Source organism: Lethenteron reissneri, chromosome 43, assembly GCF_015708825.2.
Source record: "Lethenteron reissneri isolate LAM-NWPU_2019-01 chromosome 43, ASM1570882v1, whole genome shotgun sequence".
NCBI classification, from domain to species: Eukaryota; Metazoa; Chordata; class Hyperoartia; order Petromyzontiformes; family Petromyzontidae; genus Lethenteron; species Lethenteron reissneri.
In genome coordinates this window covers 7252629-7276917 of record NC_083821.1, presented here as the reverse complement: position 1 = coordinate 7276917, position 24289 = coordinate 7252629, and the positions used below count along the sequence as shown (strand labels likewise).

Sequence of the window (24289 nt, the reverse complement as noted above, 5' to 3'; positions counted from 1 at the left end):
TCCACTGCGAATGCCATTAAGCCGTAAAGCACTGCAACTTTAATGTCAACGTACTAGGGGGCATAGCAGGGCAGAGGAGTCTCCATAGCCCCCTGATCCATCCCTGAAAGCAGCGGCATTCACAAATGTGTCAGCGCTGGCAATTCCTGCAGCCCCAAAATCGCTAATAGAAAGGGCAATGCGGAAATCTCCACCAGATCTGCAGTGGAGTTGTCCCTAAAGGTTAGCGAGTGCAAGGGCTTCTCAAACTCCATTTTCCGCACAGCGCACGATGGCGAAGCGGGTGTGTGCAATGAGAAACGACTGAATTTTGCACGTGCGGTGAATGGAAGATAAATTCGCAAATGCGCCATAGGTGGAAGGAAAGTAAAGAGCATGCGAGGAATACAATAAAAAGTTTCGATTTAAAGCTTTCGTGACTGCAGGGATTCATCTTCTTGGTTCTTTCGGTAAAGTCACGTAGAAGGGAAGTAATAAAATAATAAAAATAAAACATAATAAAATAAAATAATTCTCACGACGTTTCAGCTACAACGCAAGCAGCCGTCTTCAGGTGAAGAATGAGACACTGCCAAGCTAGGAGCTTATATATAAGCTCATTCTTTTGTTAAGGCGCTCCTCTTCCACCTCCTACCCAGCTTATATATAAGCTCCTAGCTTGGCAGTGTCTCATTCTTCACCTGAAGACGGCTGCTTGCGTTGTAGCTGAAACGTCGTGAGAATTATTTTATTTTATTATGTTTTATTTTTATTATTTTACTTCCCTTCTACGTGACTTTACCAAAAGAACCAAGAAGATACAATTAAAAGATTGTATTAGTCCTCAATAATAATAAATAATATTTTTCATCTCCATTGTAATCGTCTGGTATTCCCGGACTTGAAAATTAATAGATTAGTAAATCCCCCAATTGTTCAAAATAGTGGCATCCATGCAAAACCCTGCGTTAAGGGCCCATCTAATAATATGAAAATAGCCACTTAAATTATAATGTAAAAATTTCCACTTCAAGTTTATCAGATGACACACTTTTCACAAATGCGTACGTGTACATTTAAGGAGATACAATTATATTCCAAACAGAAAGATCTGAAACAGGTGCGCTAACCACGAGGCGAGATAATTGTGTGTGGGTGTCATTGTGCGAGAACCAGTGATGTGCAATTTGGGCACGTTATATTTCAAATCATTAGCTAACGGGTTACATTTAGGCTAGCGTAGCCAGTTGAGGTGGTTCAGGCACCCGGTCAGGATGCCCCCACCGGTAGATTCCCCTTGGGACTTTACCAGGCAGCAGCAGCAGCATGTCCCCCTGGGCGAAGACCCCGGGGCTGGCCCAGGACCACGCTGCTGCTGCTGCTGCTGGCGGGACGATGTTGCTGGGATGGCCTGGGAACGCCTGGGAATTCTCCAGGAAGAGCCAGCGTCTGTATAGTAGTGTAGTGTATAGTAGCGTAGTGTATAGTAGCGTAATGTATTTATAATCAACGTTTTTGGGTTTAGATCGCGTTATTTATAAATGTGTCGTAACCCTCCACCACCCGACACGGCCAATCAGTAAAAAAGTGTCACGTTGACAAAAGACAAATAGTTCACTGCTTTAGCCCACCGGTGTGTTGAAGCGTGAAACCACACATTTACAATTTTTGAGTACGACGTTTCGCTGGTAATTGCATCCAGCATCATCGGGCAATTCGCCAGAATGGTGAGGCTCTGCTCTGTCTCCCGTTCTTATATAGTGTAGTGTATATTAGTTTATAGTGTAGTAGACAATGAGACGTAAAATAAAAGTGTAGCAATGCAATAAATAGTAACAACGAGACAAAGAAAGAGAACAGATTTTGTTCAAAATCAAGTTGTGACTGAATCGTGACGATTGATTGTTGCTGGGGAGAGAGGCCGGAAATGAATCACAACCTTTCCACTCACCATGATCGCTCATCACACAAGAATTGAAAATAAAGACAAACTCATTAAAACTCCAAAACGATCAGATCTTCCAAGAGATGTGATGAAGGGCGGGTCTTTGTATACCAACGTTGAAAGGTGCAGTGCATTTTGCCGGATTGTTGAAATGTTTATCTCGTCGATGGATGTCATAGGTTCGTCGATGACGAATCGGGCACGGAGACGTTCGGGCACAATTGCCATACCCAGCCACTGTGCCAATTCAAGTGAAGAGACGGCACTCAAGCCAGGGTTAGCATTGCTCAGCCACGCGTGTGTGCACTGTTGCGTGCGAGTTGACGGTCACGCCCGGATTGCGGTTTCGCGAAAAGAAATGGACACACAAAAAAACCCCAGCTCCATATAGATAGGTATTTAAATCCGGTAACAATGTGAAAGATGACGCGTTTCATGCCGTCTCTGCTGTTGCAAAGGAGTTTCCATTCTTTATTTGCAAGACTGAACTGCCATTACGTTGAGGCATTCCTCTTAGGTAACAACAACAACAAAAATTTGTTTAGGTATAAAATAAACCATTGTTTTAATATAATACGAAATGCATGTAATGCTATTTGTGATCGTACTTGGCAACTTTGATGACTGAACTCGTCATAATGCGACACATCATTTCCCTGTAACAAAAATGCTTTGTTGCGATAACAACTAAGACCAAACAATGTTTAAAGGCCATATACATGACAGGTGAAAAATGCCTTTGAGTGTTGTTAATAATGCCATGGAACGTAAAGCATCGTGAGCGCCATTGTGATCCTCAATGATGTTGCACAAGAAGACATTTCATTCTCGACTTTTATTTAAATCAGGCTGTGGTCCACCAGATTTGTTTATAATAGGGGTTTTCCCCTTTTTTTCTGGCAACAAAACTGACACCCTTTGCAAGGAATCATGCTTACATTAACCACAATACCTGCAGTCAAATGCAAACAAAAAACAATATCAGAGTATTGTTTTTTGTTTGCATTTGACTGCAGGTATTGTGGTTAATGTAAGTATGATTCCTTGCAAAAGGTGTCAGTTTTGTTGCCAGAAAAAAGGGGAAAACCCCTATTAGTATATTTTGGTACTGGCAAAGGAGATTCCATGATGCAGATGTGTTTCATCGAGGGCACAAAATAACGTAACAAACGTCATTGCATTACAATTTGGGATACGTAAAAAAAAACATGAAACATATATCAGGCACCGACAGGATTCTGATTATCACGGTGAGTCAGCTGTGTGAAAAAATAATTCTCCAAAGTCCACCGGAGCGTGGCTTCTGGGATTTACTTGTTGACACCTCACCCCCGTATCAAAAGCAAGCCATTTGTCCCACAATCACAGGGTAAACGACGTCCCTGATTAATGTCGTCGTGCAGAGGGATCTCACCACCTGCAGCATTTGACCCCTCGCACCGCTCTGGGGCAATGCCAGAGCGGGCTGCAATTCAGAGGGCTTGCAGTGCCAATTAGCCCGTTTCTTAGTTATGTACCTCCCACGATTTCAACAATCCTCTTAAATATATTGTTGACGGCATGCAATGTGGCCTTTTATTCCAATGAGCACGGTTGGTTACATATGGTGCAAAGTAAAGTAAAAAATATGTACACCGATACTGTAATAACCCCCCCTTATTCCATTGGCACATCCACCTCGAGCCAGCGTGAACTCCCCACAGCACGGGGTGGTGTTTTTCACCGCTTCTTTCCCGAGTCAAGCCAGAACCAAACTGTGAGGCGTTGGCCTCACGAGATACCAGCTGACTCTGGTTCATGGCCAAGCAGAGGGGGAGCAGGAGGACCGAGCGGCCAGTGTCACCGACCGCTCTGCGTACGCCCTGACCGCGTGGCGACGTGCAGCCGCACGGTTCGGCTGCTGCGGTGAGTAAAAGAAAAAACTGCGTGATGCCTTCTGAGCTGCACCGGGGCATGGCTCGGCACGAACCGGAGAGGCTCGCTTCGTACGTTGGTGGTGGTGGCGGTAGCGTAGCGGTTAGCGCTACGCTGCGCTATGAACCCGGCGACCCGAGTTCGATTCCCGCTCACGGCCAACACCAGTGACGATTATCTGAACCGGTCCCGGGCCTCCCCTAGGTCGACTCAGCCTAAACTGAGTACCTAGTGCGATGTGTAAACATCGCCGCTAGGGAGACAAAGGCGGCCGGGCGTGGTGTTGGCCACCCACCCCCTCGTGTGCCGTGCCGGCCTTCATAGGTGCTCGCTAACAGCACTTGCCCCTACAGTCTGTTGAGGCTATACGGGGGATCTTTGTCTTTGCCCCACTGCCACAACAATCGGCACTAACCTCGCCCCCCTCTGCACCACCCAAAAGTAATAAAGGATAATTTTATCGCCCCCCCCGCCCCTAAAAAAATGGTGCCATTGTATGTAAAGTGCATAAGTAGAGTGAGTAAATTTGTGTTCGTGGTATACTGGTGGCTGGACTTTAAAAAAGTTTCTGTGAAGAATGGTCGTCTTGGAATCTTGGGTCTTCATGTATTTGCACACTCTCAACCGTAAACATTTAAGTGGGGGGCTGCCAATGTCTTTTTTTGTGTACCCTTTTACAGCACGCTAATTTTCAAAACAGAAAAAGATACACATGGCGGAGTTGTGACGAAGCAGGATATTTGGCTGCGGAAATCGGCCTGCGCTGAGAATAGAGTTTAAAAGTCGGCAGCCGACCGAGAAATTCCGTAGGGTTCACAAATCAGTATTTACGATACGTCCTTGATGCGTATCTAGCCGGGTGGCTCTGCGGTAGAGTGAGCGGCTCCCAATCGAAATGTTGCGAGCTCAAATCCTCGTTCGGGGGTTGACTCGGCCCAACAGCCCTCCAGGGTTATGAATTCCTTTAGGTCACGAAAGCTTTCAATCAGAATATAACAAGCACCACTTTGCGGGAGAGTTAAGTGGTTGTCCTATGGATGGACTTGCCACCCCGCCCATGCCTTCCCACACCCACACCATAGGAATGTGGAATTTCCACCACTGGCTCAGGGCTGTTCTCCGCCGCCTCAATGAACATTTGAGCAGGAAACCACTTTGCCTTGTCGGTGAATGCATGGGCAGCCCCATGAGGGGTGCAGACTCAGGGGCGGAATAATAAGACTACGGCTCTCTCGCCGAGTCTAACCGTGAAATGTACGCTCGCGCGATTAAACCACATGCCCTCTTTTCTGGGATTTATAAAACCAACATTTCATTCGAAAGGTAAAGCTCTGTAGATTACTCGGGTGTTAAAACAGGATTTTTGTGTGTGTGTGTGTAGGCCACGTGGTTAACAATAAGTAGAATATGATCAGAGTCAGACTCGAACGCTTGCGTTACACACGCTGCACAAAAGGTGCGCGGCGTGCAGCTCCTCCTCAAATAGAGAAGGACAGGAATACTCCGATTTACTTCGTTTCGCAAACACGTCGCCACTTTGTGAACACCACTTGTCGGATTTGCGCCGCCTCGACCCACACACGCCGCTGACGGCATCGTCCGCCCTTCCTCGTTATCCGTCACCTCTCAGCCTTCGCCAACATCTACGCCGCAAAGTCCCTTTGATTGACGTTCGTCGTCGTACGTTCGAGGAACGCATCCCCGATCGAAACCCGGGGCAATTGCCGATGAGACAAGACGCAACAGCGGTCCTGAAACAGGGCACTGTGGCCCCCCCTATTCTTTGGTGACCATCTAAATCCAATTGTGATCGACTTGACAGGCACCCGTGACCCTCAACGACTGCTACTCCACACAGACGGATGAGACAATTCTCTTTTTCTAAATCGGTAGATGTGTAAAGGAGAGCCGACACAAGATTGCAGGGGTTTCGTCTTTTAATCCTTTTCTCCCATCCACACCTGTCCCCAGCCGTCCCAATCTCGTTCCCGCCAAAGGCCACCTCTTCCCGCCCGTTCTCCCCTATATCTCCTCGATCACCCCTCCCACTAACCCTCCTATTGGTGGGAATCCTTCCCCTGACACCCCTTACAGATGTATTCGAGTCTGCTTTGAAAACCCATCTCTTTAAAGTGCCCTTCCCTCTTTAGTTTGGTCGGTTGCCCCTGGTTTTGCTTCTGTTTCCTGATTTTTAATGCATTGCGCATCGGGATCTTCGGATGGAATGCCGCGTGAAACATTTGCATTATTATCGTCATTGGGACAGGCACGCAAGCATCAGATAAGCTTTGAAGCCACCCATCTCGTGCCTCCCTCAACCCACAACGTTGAGCCTTTTAGCACCCCCGTCCCCCCACAGACACTTGTGAAATGGTGACTCCACCCTTGCGTGTCTGAATATAGTACAGTTATACGTGTGTGTGTGTGTTCATATCACCACGAGTTGCGAAATCGAAATGGGATGTCATTGGGAGCGGCTGCCTGCTATGAGGCATGTAAAACCAGTCGAGACTTGTCGCCAATAAAAATGTGACTATATGTAGAACTGGTTTAAACAATTCACGGAGCGTTCCAGTTGCAAATATATCTCTGTTAAACGCATTGTTTTTTTTACACTCCTTACCACAAGTTTAACTGTGCAGCCATCTAAAACATTGCACTGTACACGAATTCTTTGAAGTTAAGACTCGCAAAGATGGGGTAAAGTTTGGCTACTCTCACTTCTTTCAAATGAGGTCTTACCAGCGTGGAAGAGTAGGCCAAAATATACCCCTTCGCGGGGCTCTATGCAGTTCCCACAAGCGAAAGCCCTTCTGCCGGCAGTGGCGTGGCCAAGAAATTGCAGGACTGCAGCTTTTACTTTGTATACATCGGTTCAAGTACTTGTAACACATTCCTGCGGAGGGAGCTGGTAGGAACGTTGGGTTGCTCGGTCAATGGCCAGGGTCAACGGCGGCGTGGTGTATTCCGCAAATATGCCCGACTGTGAGGGCGGGCACAAGCCGGCGTGAGTAGGTTAAACGTTGCGTTTTATAAGGGCACCACGGGGTGACCAGCCCCTCCCCTCCCCACCCAGCCCCACCCCTCCCACCCAGCCCCACCCAGCCCCACCCAGCCCCTCCCCACCCTCCCCTCCCCACCCAGCCCCACCCTCCCCACCCACCCAGCCCCTCCCCTCCCAGCCCCTCCCTTCCCACCCAGCCCCTCCCTGCACGATGGACGGCCACAATAATCCCCTGTGGGCTGGTGAAACCAGTGGGTTCCTACCAGTATAAAATACATACATTGCTTGATATACTAAAGAAATGTATGGGCGTCCCATAACAGCTGGATATACTGTATGTGTATCTCAGGCGTTCGGTAACAATGAATGTGTTTGCGCAATACGTGTTGTGTTACCTGTGAGGAAGCAAATATGCAAATGGTTGGGTAAGGTATTGTAGCATTGAAGGAAACTCAAAACATGACTTAACTTTTGCCAATGTGCCAGTCTTAACGTGTGCAATTAAGCAGCTACCACAAGGAGTTTTACTATCAATTGCAGCATATAGCCAGAAGACTTATCAAGGTGAAAGGCAAATATAATTTGAGCAACTGCGAATCTTAAACGGTCTACATTTATTTGACATTTTCAAGACGCCGTATTCCAATAAAACACGTTTAAAGAGAGACTTGTATTCGTGAATTCCTGCATCAATTGCAATATTTGTTGTATTCGTGTGAACAATAACCAATGGAAAGTCTCTCGTGAACTGTCAACACATTAATCAAAATAGCACTTCCTGATAAATGATAAAAAGCATATAAAGATTACTTTCTCGAGCAACGATCATCATTCACAGCACGTAGAGAGAGGCCAGAGGTAGATTGTGTGATCATTTAAATGACACGTGTATTACATTCGCATACTAGTCTAAAATATGTGTGTATGCAATGATATGCATTTGACACGGGCTGGAGAAGAGTTGGACTGATGCGGTACGGGAGGATGTGGAGCTAAGTGGACTTGCCGAAGACTGGTTCCTGCGGTGTCACGATCGGACTATGGATGAGGCTCGTGAAGGACGCTGCTGCTGCTACTGGGCAGTTGGAGGCAGTCGCCCTCCAACAACAACTGAGGGCAGAGGAGTGACGCTCACAACAACGAGCGGAGAGCGTGGGGCGGCTAAAATCCAGCAAGTTGGCACAGGAGCGCGTACCACTGGTGTGCATATGCCAGTGATCTCAGTCAGCCAACCCATGGCACATGGGTGTTGTCTGTGACCTCCTGTCAGCGAGCCTTCGACACTTCACGTGGCCTCAAAGTGCACCTGGCCTGGCACAGACGCCGTGGTGACGTCACCATCACTTTCTGGTGATTGGTGGGTATTGGTATGCATTTTTTGATACAATGGACATTATCAATGATTGGTATATGCACCTGACTTGCACCTCTGCTACGAAAACGTAGCGGCAAATGAATGAATGCCCGGGGCAGTGTTGTAAACATGTAGTGAGGAAACAAGGTACGTGTTTGTACACGCACCGACGTTGCTGGCTTCATTAACCGACCGCTAATTTTGCTCGCTTTAAAAGTGTCCTATTTCGATTTAAAGCTTTCGTGACTGCAGGGATTCATCTTCTTGGTTCTTTCGGTAAAGTCACGTAGAATGGAAATAATAAAATAAAATAAATATAACATAATAAAATTATTCTCACGACGTTTCGGCCACAAAGCAGAGACTGTCTTCTCGACAGACCTGTTCTTCACCTGAGGATTATTATTTTATTATTTCCATTCTACGTGACTTTACCGAAAGAACCAAGAAGATAAAAGTGTCCGTTAAACGAAGTAAAAAAAAAGTGAGGTTCAAACAACTCAAATTTTAAATGAGGAGTGGACGCCGACACAGACCGCCGGACGTTGTGGTTACGAACCGCGTCGAAGCGTGCTTCATCTTCGCAGTTCTCGAACACCTTGGTGTCGTAGGGCGAGTCTGGAGAGGCAGAGGAGAGGAGGAGTCCGATTAAGAGTCAGGTAACAAAAAAAACCACGCAACGCGCGCACATCTCTGGCACATCCGACTTCAGCCGCATCAGTCACCTATGAATCAATGAGCTGCGATCAATGGAAGAAAAAAAACAACAACAACAGACCCCAGGCAGTCCAATTACGTTAGATTTTTTTTTACATACACACTTTAAAAATACACTTTATAAAATGTGGTTCGCCATTCCAGCGTCACCTGATTTACGTTCAACAAGATGACTACCGTATTTAAGTGTAGGGGAAGATAAAGTGACCGATAAACACAAGGTCATTTGTACACTCACAATGAACTACTGCAGTAGCGTGTGTGCAGCATATTTATGCGCAAGTGTGTATGTGTGGGGAGCAGTAGTGCAGCGGTTAGCGCGCTGCGCTATGAACCCGGCGACCCGGGTTCCATTCCCGCTCACGGCCAACACCAGTGACGATTATCTGAACTGGTCCTGGGCCTCCCCTAGGTCGACTCAGCCTCAAATTAGTACCTGATGCGTGGTATGTAAACATCGCCACTGAGGAGACAAAGGCGGTCGGGTGTGGTGCTGGCCACCCACCCCCTCGTGTACCGTTCCGGCTTTCATAGGTGCTCGCTAACAGCACTTGCCCCTACAGTCTGTTAAGGCTATACGGGGGAAATTTGTGTGTGTCTGGGCACAATCCAATACTGTAACAGCAATTTAGTTGACCCTTGAAAATAACTGCTGTTTACAAACACGTGAGAATGTTTACCAACAAAATGTGGTGTCACACCTTGGTGAACATCATGTTTAAAAAAACACACAAGAACGGCTCATAGCCACCGATGACCACCCCTGTCTGTAATCTACGATCACAATTCGACGCCTTTGACAACCTCAGCCAGGTGAGTGCATGAGACATCCGGGTACTACTAACAGCACATGGCAACATGCATAACAGGGTGGCTCAACGGGCTTCGTGGAAAATGTAGCAAATCAAAATACAGCACTGTATTACGAATCGTACATATAGCAAAATGTATATATATATATTATAATAAAATGTGTTGCACACGAAGCACACGAAGGTGTAAATAAAAAAATAAGAATCTAGAAAACGTTCCATGACTGGCCTCACTGATGGCCACCTCACATGTAGACGTTCATGCCATAAGGTAGCTTGGCCATCTCTCTCCCACTTCAGCAAAAAAAAACAATTCTTGCTGTGGTTTTCCCACCTGACGATGATTGCCTGCGTTGCGATATCTTTTATTTGATACCTACGTGACTTTACCGAAAGAACCAAAGAGTATAGCTTGGCAGTGTCTTTTTTCTCAATATTCGTACGTTGAACTTCTTTTGCACCGTAAAGTAGCCAACCGTGTTACATCGGCGTGAGTCTTTCGCGAACGCAAGCCAATTGCTTTTAGATGAGTGTGCGCTTCAATGTACTAAATACAGTTAACTCAGATTAGAATGCACCACAAGCACTCCAAACACGCGGACGGTGGACGAACACAAAACACCAACTTCCTTTGTGCTGCATTCAGTGCATTCCTGTGAGAGGAAAGATATTTACTGCCCCGAGGTATATACTTCATGTTTCCTTCCTTTAACACGAGAGCCAATATTTACACTTCATTGCACGCAGTATAACAAAGTTTGCTGGCGTGGGTCAAAGACCAGAATCCAGACGTGCAGTGTGCTGAACTACAACCATTCAAAATGACCTGGCATTTAATCAACAGCTTAGCGGCGCGGAGACAACACACCCATAATGACAGAAAATGACGGCTAGAAAGTAAATATCACTCAAAGTGTGTATGGTGTATACACTCAGGACAAATTAGGGATAGACCCTGCACCAACGATTCATGTTGCATTGCAATCCAGGGACGCCTTTTTATGTCATGTTTGTACACAGTCCTGGTTAAATGGTAAGTTGACTAAGCTAAAAAGGTTCATTTTAAGTCAATAGTTGTGATGTGGAGCAACTGGCTTTTGGTCGTAGGAATGTGGAATTTCCACCACAGGATCAGGTTCGCAAATGTAAACCGCCTCATTCTCGACTGAGCAGCGGATACACTTTTGACTTTGAACGATTCGCGTCCAAAAGAAATCAGGCCATCATATGCATCCATCGTTGGGGCATTAGCCTTGTCACGCAGCGACTCACCGACACAAGAGATAGATGAAATGCCCTTGCCTTGCATGGTATCATTCTTCACAATGCCAACACGCAGGAGCAGGGGTTACGACGTTTAGCATTTCAAGCACAGTCACAGGCTTCGTCTCAAAAGCCCACCTCGGACAAACACGTGTGGGATTTTCTTTTTGGCGGAGGTAAAATATGAGACGTCAGTCATGGAAGTGCGTACCGACACAGCAGGAGACTCGCAATGGGAACACTCTAGGATTAAACTCCACAAGGACCCATGCTGCTTGGGAGTTCCACAGAGATGTATTGGTGCAGGAAACTCCTCGGCCAATTCAGCGACTCAAACATGAAGACACGATGTGCATCACGATGTGCTCATGATCATCATTCGAACTCAAATATATTTTGGGAAGCGATTATATTATTAAAGATTATCAACTTTTGGACATTCGGCAACATCATGGCTCCATGCAGGATGCGTTTGTTTATGCTTTGAAAACAATGCCGGAGAACACCTTATCACTGAGAATTCACAATTTACAACATTATAAGCACAACTCCCAATGCATTTAGCTTTTTCTCTCATGTATTAGTTGACCATTGACTCTTGGACCTGAGATTGTAGCATAATTAAAGATCAGGAGGAACTGTGGCAGGTCATGGAAGGTGTATTTACTCTATGTTGAACTTCTTTCGCACTGTAAGTTGCCCACCGTGCGAATTGGAGGTGCGGGGGGAAGGACAACAAACTAAACACAAACAGTTTAACACGTAGGCTTTCGCGACCAATGTTATTCATAATCAACGATTTTTGGGTTTAGATCGCGTTTATTTATAAATGTGTCGTAACCCTCCACCACCCGACACGGCCAATCAGTAAAAATGTGTCACGTTGACAAAGACAAATAGTTCACTGCTTTAGCCCACCGGTGTGTTGAAGCAACAACATTTACAATTTGAGTACGACGTTTCGCTGGTAATTGCAATCAGCATCATCGGGCAATTCGCCAGAATGGTGAGGCTCTCCTGTGTCTCCCGTTCTTATATAGAGCAGCAGCAGGGTGACGTCATCATTAACTCATTAACTCATCAGGTGCAAAGATTCAAGGGGGGAGTGATTGTAATTATATACTAGATTAGTAATCAGGCTATTGTTACGATGCGAGTTGTAGATTAGTAATCATTTGGAATGTGTTTTATTGTGATTATGCTACATTAGTAATCAGTTAGTGGTTGTTTCCCTTATAAGTAATTGTAATGTATCTTATTTAATAATACGCTGGCAAAGACTAATTAGAGAATCGATTGAAATTGAGAGAAACAGAAATAACTTTAATCGCTCAGACAGCTATAGGCTTAGTGCGGCCTGGAAGCGTATTATTAAATAAGATACATTACAATTACTTATAAGGGAAACAACCACTAACTGATTACTAATGTAGCATAATCACAATAAAACACATTCCAAATGATTACTAATCTACAACTCGCATCGTAACAATAGCCTGATTACTAATCTAGTATATAATTACAATCACTCCCCCCTTGAATCTTTGCACCTGATGAGTTAATGAGTTAATGATGACGTCACCCTGCTGCTGCTCTATATAAGAACGGGAGACACAGGAGAGCCTCACCATTCTGGCGAATTGCCCGATGATGCTGATTGCAATTACCAGCGAAACGTCGTACTCAAATTGTAAATGTTGTTGCTTCAACACACCGGTGGGCTAAAGCAGTGAACTATTTGTCTTTGTCAACGTGACACATTTTTACTGATTGGCCGTGTCGGGTGGTGGAGGGTTACGACACATTTATAAATAAACGCGATCTAAACCCAAAAATCGTTGATTATGAATAAACACAAACAGCAACTTCTAAATCAATGGGTTTTTAATCTAAAGTGTAATGTACTCATCTTCTTGGTTCTTTCGGTAAAGTCACGTAGAATGGAAATAATAAAATAATAAAACAAAACATAATAAGATAATTCTCACGACGTTTCGGCCACAACGCAAGCAAGGACGGCTGCTTACGTTGTGGCCGAAACGTGGTGAGAATGATCTTATTATGTTTTATTTTATTATTTTATTATTTCCATTCTACGTGACTTTACCGAAAGAACCAAGAAGATCAATCCCTGCAGTCACGAAAGCTTTAAATCGAAATGTAATGTACTCATATACTCCGTAGTTCTTGGCCAAAGAGCACAAAGCAGGCCTCAAACAATATCCCAGTCAAGATAAAAAAAACTCATCCCCTGAATAATTCAGGAACGCGAGTGATCTCAACTCGACAAGGGCCATGTACATTCCATTGCATAGGCATACCCCAGTTCTCGCAAAACAAGGCGCTTCACGAGGATTATTTCACACAAGTGCACCGTGCTAGAATCTACATCTAGCTCGTAACACAACATCAACAATCAGACAATGCCACCTTTACATATCTATCCCTCCAAATATAATATATATTTTTTTCTTACACATACCATCAGCCACACAGTCTTCCAGGCGTGCATGAATAAGTTGTGGTGGTTGCCCTCAATCAGTGCATCAAACATCCATAATAGAGAGGGTTTTTTCGGTTAGATCGTGTAAATATATAAATGTGTCGTTAAACCCGCCACCACCCGACACAGACAACTAGTAAGCGTTGTCACGTAAACAGAACATGCCAATTCGTCACTAGTACAGCACACCGGTGTGTTGGAGAGCCAAGCCACCACATTTGCAATCTGAGTACGACGTTTCGCCAGTAATTACAACTAGCTTCATCAGGCGACAGCCAGATTTGTGGAGAAGTCCACCTGTTTTGTTCCTTATAAAGAGGCGTAGATGTGGTGATCAAACTTCTGCATTCTTGAGTCAACGTACATCATGCATGCGAATTATGCGGGCCCATTCATATTGTCCTTCCTGTCCATTGTGTGTATCAAACAAACAAACGTATAAACATCATCTCCGGTCGTGTCCAGGTCGTATACTCAACTTAAATGCAATATTTCAATCACGTGCACAACATCAGTTCCAGTTTCCCTCCAAGGTCTTTCGCCGCTACATCGCTGACCGAGTGTCAGGGTTTCTCCTGTGTTATTGCCAGTCACTGTTTTGCGGGAATGAAAGGGACACCGAAAGTCGGCGTTCAACGACTATTTACACAAAATATCGCAGGTGACTTCGTCACTGGCAAAGCAACTGCCTTCTCCCAATCCGGAGTGCGTGCGTTGGTCAGATTTGAAGCTTTCGTGACTGCAAGGATTCATACTCTTAGGTTTTTTTTCGGTAAAGTCACGTAGGTAAAAAATAAAATAAAATAAATTAATAAAAGTAATAATAGATTTTTATTATTTAAAATAAAATATAAAATTTTTATTTTATTTTATTTCGATTATTACTTTTATAAATAATTTTATTTTATTGGTCATTGTTCCCGAGCGATGCTTCCACAGCATTGCACGGAACCCTGCGATGGAGCTGTAGATTCAGCAGCTGTACTCCCCACTTGTGTACGGTTTGATGAGGTCCTCAAGGACTGGGTTCGAGACAAGAATTGCACCCACACATTCAGCGCTCCTCTGCCATAAATTACGCAGCTAATAGTCCAACCCCGGGCATTGCGAGCCCCGTTTTTAAATTATTTTCCCGAACCGCCGGACGAGCAGTGAGTCACTCGCGTTAGCGGAGATCTCCTGCCGAGCTGTAGGGGTGCAACAGGGAATCTACAACCTTTAATGGGACAAAAAAGAGGAACACTCCACCAATTTAAATGATTAAGCATTGGATATCCATGTCAAAGGTCCAGCCCCACCAGTTAAGCTAAAGTTTTGAAGAAAATATGCTTAGGCGGTAAATTGTAACCACTTTTATAATTGTAATAATATCATACATGTAACGGTGTGTGTATGCATTCATACTTAGTTTGCACATCATGGAAAAAGGGCAGTGGTTAAAACCGGCGGCTATATACATGCCGTGCAAAACGGTAGTCAATGTATGTATATAATTATCCACATGACGTATTTAAGTCACTTACACATTCATCAATTGTGGTGCATTGGTTTTATAGTGCATAATCTAAAACGTTAACGTTTGAAAGTTCAAAACCTGAATGGGCATCAATTCACATTTCTTCCTTTTCTAATCAATAGCCACTTTGTAGGAAGTCAACAGAGGTCTTACCATGCATAAACTCACCACCATTATAAAAATGTGGAATTTTCATCACCGATTCAAGACTATGAATGGGAAATAAGTTCAATAATCAGATTCCTTTACCATCCATCATCCCTTTCAGCGATGTGTCCTACCAAAGCCCACCTACTCCTCTGAACAGCCAAAGTTATGGACTTGACATGCATGTGTTCTCTATTCCATGTCTTAGTTTTTATGTCTCTCAGCAGAATTCCATCCGATTTGTCAGTGTCCATGTTTCCGATCCGCGTTCGAGCAGGTAATATGCATCGATTACATTGCTTTGCGTTTCGTTCACATTATCAAGTTCAGCTTTTCTCTATTGCTCCAACCAACTTTTTATCCACTTCCTTCATTTCAGAATTCTTATCTTGGTTCACCTTGCACGGCTGGCTACGTACGATGCGAAAAAAATCTTCTTGGTTCTTTCGGTAAAGTCACGTAGAATGGAAATAATTAAATAATAAAAATAAAACATCATAAAATAATTATCACGACGTTTCGGCCACAACGCAAGCAGCCGTCCTCAGGTGAAGAACAGGTCTGATTCAGACTCTGTCTTCTCGACAGACCTGTTCTTCACCTGAGGACGGCTGCTTGCGTTGTGGCCGAAACGTCGTGAGAATGATTTTATTATGTTTTATTTTTATTATTTTATTATTTCCATTCTACGTAACTTTACCGAAAGAACCAAGAAGATGAATCCCTGCAGTCACGAAAGCTTTAAATCGAAAAGATACGAAAGAAGTTCAACATAATACGTGCATGCCTTCAGCGGAACCTGGTACGTCATTAAAAGTGATATAGCAACGTGCCAAAAGGGGAGCTTTTGAATTCGCCTAAATAAATGTTTTGGCTTACCGAGTAAACCAAACGGTTAAATCTTCTTGGTTCTTTCGGTAAAGTCACGTAGAATGGAAATAATAAAATAATAAAAATAAAACATAATAAAATATGTTTTATGGAAATAATAAAATAAGAAAGATTTTACGTAATAAAATATTACGTTTTATGTTTATTATTTTATTATTTCCATTCTACGTGACTTTACCGAAAGAACCAAGAAGATGAATTCCTGCAGTCACGAAAGCTTTAAATCGAAATCAAACGGTTAAAACTAAACATGATGTGCAACGCGAAAGTTGACGGTGGTTTGGGGAGGCCTTCATCCAGCAGTGGACTGACTACGGCTGATGATGATAGTGTAACGTTACAGCTGGTAATTAGGTGTAATGGTTGGGGGGGTGGGATTGTAACTGTGGTCTCATGAGGACAAACAATAAGGCCGTCGAAATATCGTGTGGATGCCAATTCACCGTTCCTTGAGACAACGTTGGGTGTTTACATTTACTGCAACATTAATGTTCAGACTCTTGGGAGAGACAAAAGCCCTCCTTTGGACCGGCCCCGAGTGATAGTGCTGTAAAATAATCACGCTAAGGAGAGGCTCCTGCTTGACCGGGTGCTGTCAGTTTCTGCCGCTCAAGAAAAGTTGATGCGATTTCACGATGCCTCTGAGGCTCAGCAAATTTGTACGGTGTTAAACTGTTTTGTTATATATATAAAAATGTGCACCTTGTGATGGCTAAGCATTGCAATAAGAGGAAGCTGACATGGTTGGGGGCAAACATTAAACGAAGGCTGCTTTCACACTGGTTGGCAAAGTAAAAAAAAATGTGCAGAAGCTCACAATGTAAATTTGCATACACTGTACATTCTTGTCCATGTGCAGATGTGTGGATATTTTGCGTGCATTTTTAACACAACGAATGTGGCGTGGGCCTGTGATCCAGCACACCGTGGAGGCGAGGGCTTTTGGATCACACAAATCTTGTGAAACTCCCTTGCCGTGGATGGCGGGGATGTGATATAAACAGACTTTCCAGAAGATGGTAACAACAGTCCGTGTGAGATTGAGCGTTTTCCTCTCACGCGCGTAGGCTTTCTCTGGATGCTCCGGTTAGCTTCTCGTGTAAACGCCCTCAAATTGGCCGAAAACATCTTAACATATAGGGGACCGCAGAGCTTGGGAAATTCTTGGCGCCGGATCGCCGTCCGGCTGCCTTTCCTGCTCGTTTGTGGCTCCTCGCGCCTCCGAGTTGTTTTCTCTCTCTCTCTTTTCGAGAGAGTGCGTGAATATTGAGCGGCATGTTAGAGGTTCCAATTGTTATTCCACATTCACGTTTACCGAGGAAAACTCTCACCGAGTCTCGTGACACTTTTCAGGAGAGTCCTGCTTGGGGACGTTTGAACACTTGCTTTATCAGGTGCTAATACGTGAGATAAAGTGTGTATGGAGAAAACGTACGTGTAACGGAAGATAATAGCAAACATGTCAAAGGTGCAGCCCCTGCAATTGCTTGTTCATGCCACTGTTGGCTTAAGGGCTACCCACTCTTCTAGGACGCTCTAACATCTTGGAAGACGTGGGATTACCCACACGCAACCTGCCGCTCGAATGTCTGCGGTGAACACATTTACACCGCTGGATGGACAGATGCCCGTGGCGGGGGGGGGGTAGTTTAAGAAAATTGCTCTATTGTTTTAACTGCCACGCCAGGAGGTCAAAGTGAACCGGTGACCTTTGGATTGAAATTCCAGCCTTCTGACCATTATACACCGTATAGCAGCAGCCCGATCGGCAGATAACACTTCAAAACCTACATAATCGTGAGCAACCTACTTGCTGAAACCGTACATCCTCATACAGGCCACATCATTGCGACGCAAGTGGGTGCCCTCGAGGTCCACGATGTATCTCGATGCGATCCGCTAACTCCCACCTCCAACAGCACCGTGTCACACTATTGGGCGCGTTACCATGACCCAGAAACCGTGAACACGTCGTGTGTGTGTGTGCACGCGCTTGTCTGCTGCTGCTGCTGCAACGTTGAGACTCGTTGAGACGTTGCAAAAGCGGTGCAGTGCTGCAAGTGTTCCAGTTCTGTTCGGACACTTTTATCGGCGTGCACAGCGCACACACACACACACACACCACACACACACCACACACACCACACACACACACCACACACACCACACACACCACACACACCACACACACCACACACACCACACACACCACACACACCACACACACCACACACACCACACACACCACACAAACACCACACACACACACCACACACACAAACGAGAGGCATGCCCGTTGGCATATAAGGGCGGCGCCACCGCAAAATTCTTCCCATGCCATCCTTTTAGCTCCGTCAAACAATCTTTGCGAGTTAGGGAATTGCGAAAGGAATATGAACGTGTCCGAGAGACGGGAGTTCTGCGGGTTTTAGAGGGTGTCTCAATCGGGTGTTGCGAGGTGCCAGTCTCAATTGGCGGCCCTGAGCGAGTGGTGACAATTGCACATTCCTTTGGCTGGAGCTAATTCTTTCTCGAGGGCAAAAACTTTCACGCCCCCCAAAAAAACGGTGTTCATTTTTGCCCGTACGAGGATGATGGTCTGACGGCGACTTTGCATTGAAATTAGAACCTTCCAATTATTCCCACCTCGATTGAGTAAGTACATCGTAATATTTGTTTTACCTCGATTGCGTATTGCTACTAAGCTTACGTAAAGGGCAAAGATGTTTCACACTGCAGGCTGCACTGTAGCATAATAAATCAATTCAGCTGATGAACTATCCCTGAAGGGTCAAAGTAACAACATCGAAGGGCTGTTTTGTGGGCGCGGTTTTCTCTGAATTGATAACAAAAAAACACATTTCAAATCTCAGCCTCTTTATCGCTTCTCCGTGACGCAGCTTTTGTGAAACAAGACACCGAAAACATGTTTTACTACCACAAGAACAGCCCGGTTTGAGATGCGAATGGCCGCAGCACTGTACAAGACACAATTCAGTCAAAAGTCCATTTTCTCCATGAGAACTTCCTCCAACGCAGACCACAATTACGTCTGTTCTCTAAAACGGCTCTTTATGAAAGCAATTGAAAAAGAAACCCACGCGATTTGCAGGAAGCAATAACTGCGCACTGCAAACATTTTTTTTTAAATACCCATCTGGAGCCAACGCTCGCAGTGTCGCCTTCAAACGAAGATACAACATTCATTCGCAGATTTGTCAAAGCAGAAAGTAGCCTCGTACAAGCTCATTCAATTACGGTTAAATGCATGTATAGCATGTTTTTATTCAATTTTATGCACAAAGGATTAATTAGGTTTCGATTGAAGTGTTTTACACCAATAGACTCATACTATCGTATTCAATGTTCCGTATCAGTATCATTCTATAATATACAATATACAATGAGAGAGGTGAATGATGCCGTTTAAAAGGTGGTACGATTCGCCTACGTACGTCTGCTATTTGTTTCTACAAAGAAGCGAAGCTAATGCATTTTTTTTTGCTTTAAATAAAATAAAACAATATAAACATTACCCGTACGCGCATAATACGCACGCACGCGTGCGTATCTAGACTGCACACGATGCACATACACGCTCTTCGGAACAAATAAGACACAGGGACAGATATTAAAACTGATCTGCTGGTTCAATGCAGAGGCTCATTTAGTGGATGCACCCTGACCTGTAATAATGTCAATGGACAGGAAGCTGGGGAAATTATTCCAAAGAACAAATGGACAACGCACGGAGCGCTCTCTTCAAAGCCGCAACAACCGTGTGTTGTATGTAACTCAGGGTTGCGATGTCGTGGTGAGCGTGGCGAGCTGTAGTGTAGCGGTCAGCGCGCTGCGCTGCGAAACCGGCGTTCCTGAGTTCGATTCCCGTTCACGGCCAGCACCAGTGGCGATTATCTGAACCTGTCACGAGCCTCCCCTAGGTCGACTTAGCCTTAATTGAGGTACCCGGTGAGGTGTGTAAACATCGCCACTTGGGAGACAAAGGCGGTCGGGCGTGGGTGCTGGCCCACCCACCCCCCTTCGTGTGCTCGCTAACAGCTTTTGATGAAGGTCGCGTCTATCAGCTGTGGACGAAGCGGCATGGGTGTTGATGCACCCAAACAGATCAAGCCACCGAGTGGTCATTGAGACACCCCTCCAAGAGGAAGCTGCGAGAACGAAGGTGGAATATGCAGTTTGTAACAGCAAAAATACAAGAAATATATATTTTTTACAGTATAGAGGAAAGACATAAACCGCAAACTTAATTATATGAAACTTAATTACATGAAATATTAAAGTAAATCACTATGATGATATTATCATGTCCAATTAACATGACACTGATAAACGCATTAACAACACACACACATATGTTGGTCGTAGTCTGTGTGGGTTGAGAGAGAGAGTATTGCGATCTCCCACACAGCGTGCGCGTACCTCGAAACGTCACCCGGGCAATCCGGTCCGCTTTGCCCCGAAGCTTCTCCACCCGCTTCAGATGAACCACGAGAGCCATCGCGTACCACCGTCTTCAGCCTTTGACGGCCGCGTGCACTCGAGACTTGAAGCGAACCACACAGCGCAAGCTGCCACCCCCCCACCCCAAGCTCTCCGCACACGCAGAGAGGCTGACCGGCGCTCAGCTGACTGCGGGCATTCTCATTGCACCGAGCGATGATTTTTTTTTTGCCAGTGACACTCCACACGGAGCCACACGGAGTACGAACGAGAACCCTTTTTGCGTGCACGACGCCTGGCCGCTATAAAAAAAAAAATAATAACACCGTGATGTTATTATTATTATTTTTTGGGGGTGGTAAAACAAATGAATAATCAATTGCCCGCGCGAAGCGTTTATTTGACGGCGATGCTGCTTAGCTGGATGACTGTTACGGTGAACTGCTGCTGCTGGAATGTGTGAGCGGCACACATGGAAATGGTGGTGTGTGTGTGTGTGCTTTTATGGCTGAGTGCACGCTCCCCTTAGCGTGCGCGTGTGTGTGGGGTGGGGGGACTGTGTGTGTGTGGGATGTGGGTGGAGGAGACACAAGCCCAGCCCATACAGGTGTAACCAGTCAGGCAGCTCAGTACCGCAGTGTGGGACAAACCAGACTGCAAACACCGGACAATAAATACAGCGTGAATGAAGCAACCCCTCCCACCTCCCCCCCGTTGCCTTGCTGGCATGAGCATCCCTCAATTGACTGTTTCCCCGAATGCGGTCCGCGAATGATTGACACGACAAATGCACCAGTGTACGGAGCATTAATATAGCACACGTTCGTAAACATATGATTGATTGATGCCCTTATTGAACACGACATAACCCCCCCTTTGAGAGTGGTTCATTCTGAGACAAATCGCACCAAATAATGGAATTAAATGGGATGACTGTTAGAGAGGCAATGTATGTGTAGTGACATAGAATGGGTCACTACGGCGTGTAGCGCTGGTTACTGGTAGAGAGCGGGATCACGGATGTAATAGCCCGGTCCACCAGCAGGGCAGGTGAAGTGTGCCACTGGAGCCAGCAGTGAAGGCATTTGAGGATACAGCGGCCGGTCTGCCAGTAGGGCACGTGTTAGGCACGGGTGAAGGGTAAAGGTGACAGAGGGGACACGTGGGGCAGAGCCCAGAACCTTCTGGTAGGTTCCAAAAGCGGGCGTGGTCGAGGTCCACGCTGGGGAGGATAAAAGGGAGGCCCCGACGCTGGGGCAGGGCTGCTGCTTTTTGGGAATGGAACCTGTCGTCTTCACAAGTCTTCGTTCCCGTTTTCACCTCCTCGTCGGTGTTGGGTCAGGCAGCGTGCCGGCTGTCCTGACCCATATATAGTTATCCGCTATATTGTGGAAAGTGTATAATGAACGTGTATGAATCCTACTATTAGTGTCTCTGAAGTTACTCACTACATATGTATAGGGCAGGATGGAGTACTTCTGTCCAATTAAATTTGATAATGAAAAGCAACATAAAGATTCCAGCTGGGCAGTATTCATGACTTCTCGCCTGGGATTGTGATTCCAATCTTAAAATGTCATATTTGATTCCTGGAGGGAGCAGAATTGTGAAATTGTGGGGCGGTCAGACTGGGGAAATCAAGATGTGACATTCAGGTAAGAAGGGGTGGGGAGGGGTGTCCATGCAGGCCTGGTCAGCCTTGTGGAATCGCTATTGCAATGTACGGCTGATGCTTTTGTGATTTGTTTCTATGGTGATTCTAGCTGATACCGGCCGGCTGGTATGGACCCTAATACAGCCGGTTAAATGGCCACTCGTGTATGTTTTAACGTAGGAATTGCCCACCGACTAGAATTTTAATTCGTGCAAAAATCGTCTGGGGTGGAATTGTAGGAATCCACAGGGGTTTTTTTTCTATAGCAAGAACTACTTTTAATCAGAGCATATTATCTGCCATGCCATTTGGATCAGAAACATGAATTAAAAACCCTAAAAAGTGTTCACATAAGCTTAAATAGGTGCAAGTTTGGAATTAGACTGAGATTCTAGCCCCTCCAAAAAAAAATCAGTTCCAAATAATTGATACGAGAGATACAATTAAGAAAAGCAAATGGGCTTGGGTAGACCCATGATGGAGGTTTTTTGGGTTAGATCGCGTAATAAATAAATAAACGTCTCGTTAAACCCGCCACCACCCGACACAGCCAACTAGTAAAGGTTTTGTCACGTAAACAGAACGTGGTCAATTCGTCACTAGTGCAGCACACCGGTTGTGTTGGGAGAGCAAAGCCACGACATTTACAATCTGAGTACGACGTTTCGCCAGTAATTACAATTAGCTTCATCAGGCGACAGACATATTCGTGGAGACATCCTCCTGGGCTTGGGTAGCCTCACATTGCTAAAAGGGACAATAGTTAGGCAAACGAGGAAACGCGCCTGGGGGGGCGGGGGGGGGTGACCTCTGTGGAGGTTGAGTGGCGATGGCTCATGAGACGACGGATTGTGATATTGCAGGCGAATGGCTATGACATGTGGAGGCCGTAATCGAGCAGTGAATAGACCATGGCTGATTATGCCGTCATTTGAAGATTGCTATCTACATCCACGTGAATATAGTAAATTGATGGCCACTGTATCTACGTAAATATGTACTGTATAATGCTGAAGATAATATCCAGTTCTCAGTGCTGATTAATAATCCTTTTAACCCATTCACCGAGTGGAAAAGGTCTTCATCCAGCAGCGGATTGACAAAGGGTTGTCCAACATCATCATCATCATTTATGAATGGGGTGAAAATAAATCAAATCTGCGTGTTGCATGTTACAGAGACACATGCACTGAACATCTGTAATCATATGCATCTGTAGTATAGAAAGTGCCTTAATGAGCTGCATTACAGCCTCATTCATTATGCATACAAGAGTTCGCCAGAGTGCTGAGTACATTTCTAGACACATGCATGTAAAAAGAAATCCCCATTTACCCCTGCAGACTGTTGGAGCCAGTGCTTTTAGTTGAACCCCGTACCGAGTCTAGTGCTGCACTTTAGGGCGTGATTGGTCTACCAATTGCTCATATTGCCTGCTGTACCAGATCGTAATTGTAGGCTGAATCAACCGAGGGGAGGACGGGGTACAGGGCCAGATACAAATCCACAGTAGCCAGGAAGCAAACGTGAGTTTGCGGAACTCACAACGGAGCACGGGTCTACGTTGCCTATATGTAGAAGCTATTTGGTGATCCCAAGTGATTCGACGAGACACTGCACCACTTAGTATTGATGGCCAAATGTGCAGTGTTTGTGAATGGGAAGTGGCGATGAGGCAAACACAATGCCAGGGTAGCTCGTCACTGAATCGTAGATGAGATAGGGGGAATTTAGACCAAGATGCACTACAAATATTTGACAGTATGTTTAAGTAATCTAGATTTGAAGTTGGTTTAACTATTCTTTGGGTCTTTCGGTAAAGTCACGTAGATAAGTAAAAATAAAATAACAAAAAAACAAAAAAATATGTTTCGATCACAACACAAGCGGTCGTAATCAGGAGGAAAGAGGAGGAAAGCTGCTCAATGTATGTTGAACTAACACTGTGGCAGTGTGCTACAGAGCCTATAAAATGCACTTGTGTTCATGGTAAAATGTCACCACATGAACGGGCATGTGCAACGCACATATACAGGAATGTCCCCGTTAAATTGTCTATTTTATAGGCAATCAAGTCCAGAACCTTGCGTGCTCATGTCATCACGATGCAATTAAAAGAAATGCGTGTT

The 24289-nt window shown here is 45.2% G+C and overlaps 1 protein-coding gene across 9 annotated transcripts in view; it reads right to left on the bottom strand.

Annotated features, from left to right (window-relative positions):
• The window catches only part of LOC133353377 (otoferlin-like), a 163259-nt gene extending 142291 nt beyond the window's left edge, over nt 1-20968 (bottom strand). For 6 of the 9 annotated variants that reach the window (XM_061569572.1, XM_061569571.1, XM_061569576.1 and 3 more), the window contains exons 1-2: nt 20486-20968; nt 8756-8814 (exon numbers count right to left, since the gene is read on the bottom strand). In XM_061569572.1, coding sequence (XP_061425556.1) covers nt 8756-8814; nt 20486-20564 — 138 coding nt within the window. In that variant the 5' untranslated portion in view covers nt 20565-20968. The remainder of the gene's footprint in view (nt 1-8755; nt 8815-20485) is intronic. The other 3 variants (XM_061569574.1, XM_061569580.1, XM_061569573.1) reach the window with 2 other exon arrangements.
• Between the last annotated feature and the right edge of the window lie 3321 nt (nt 20969-24289).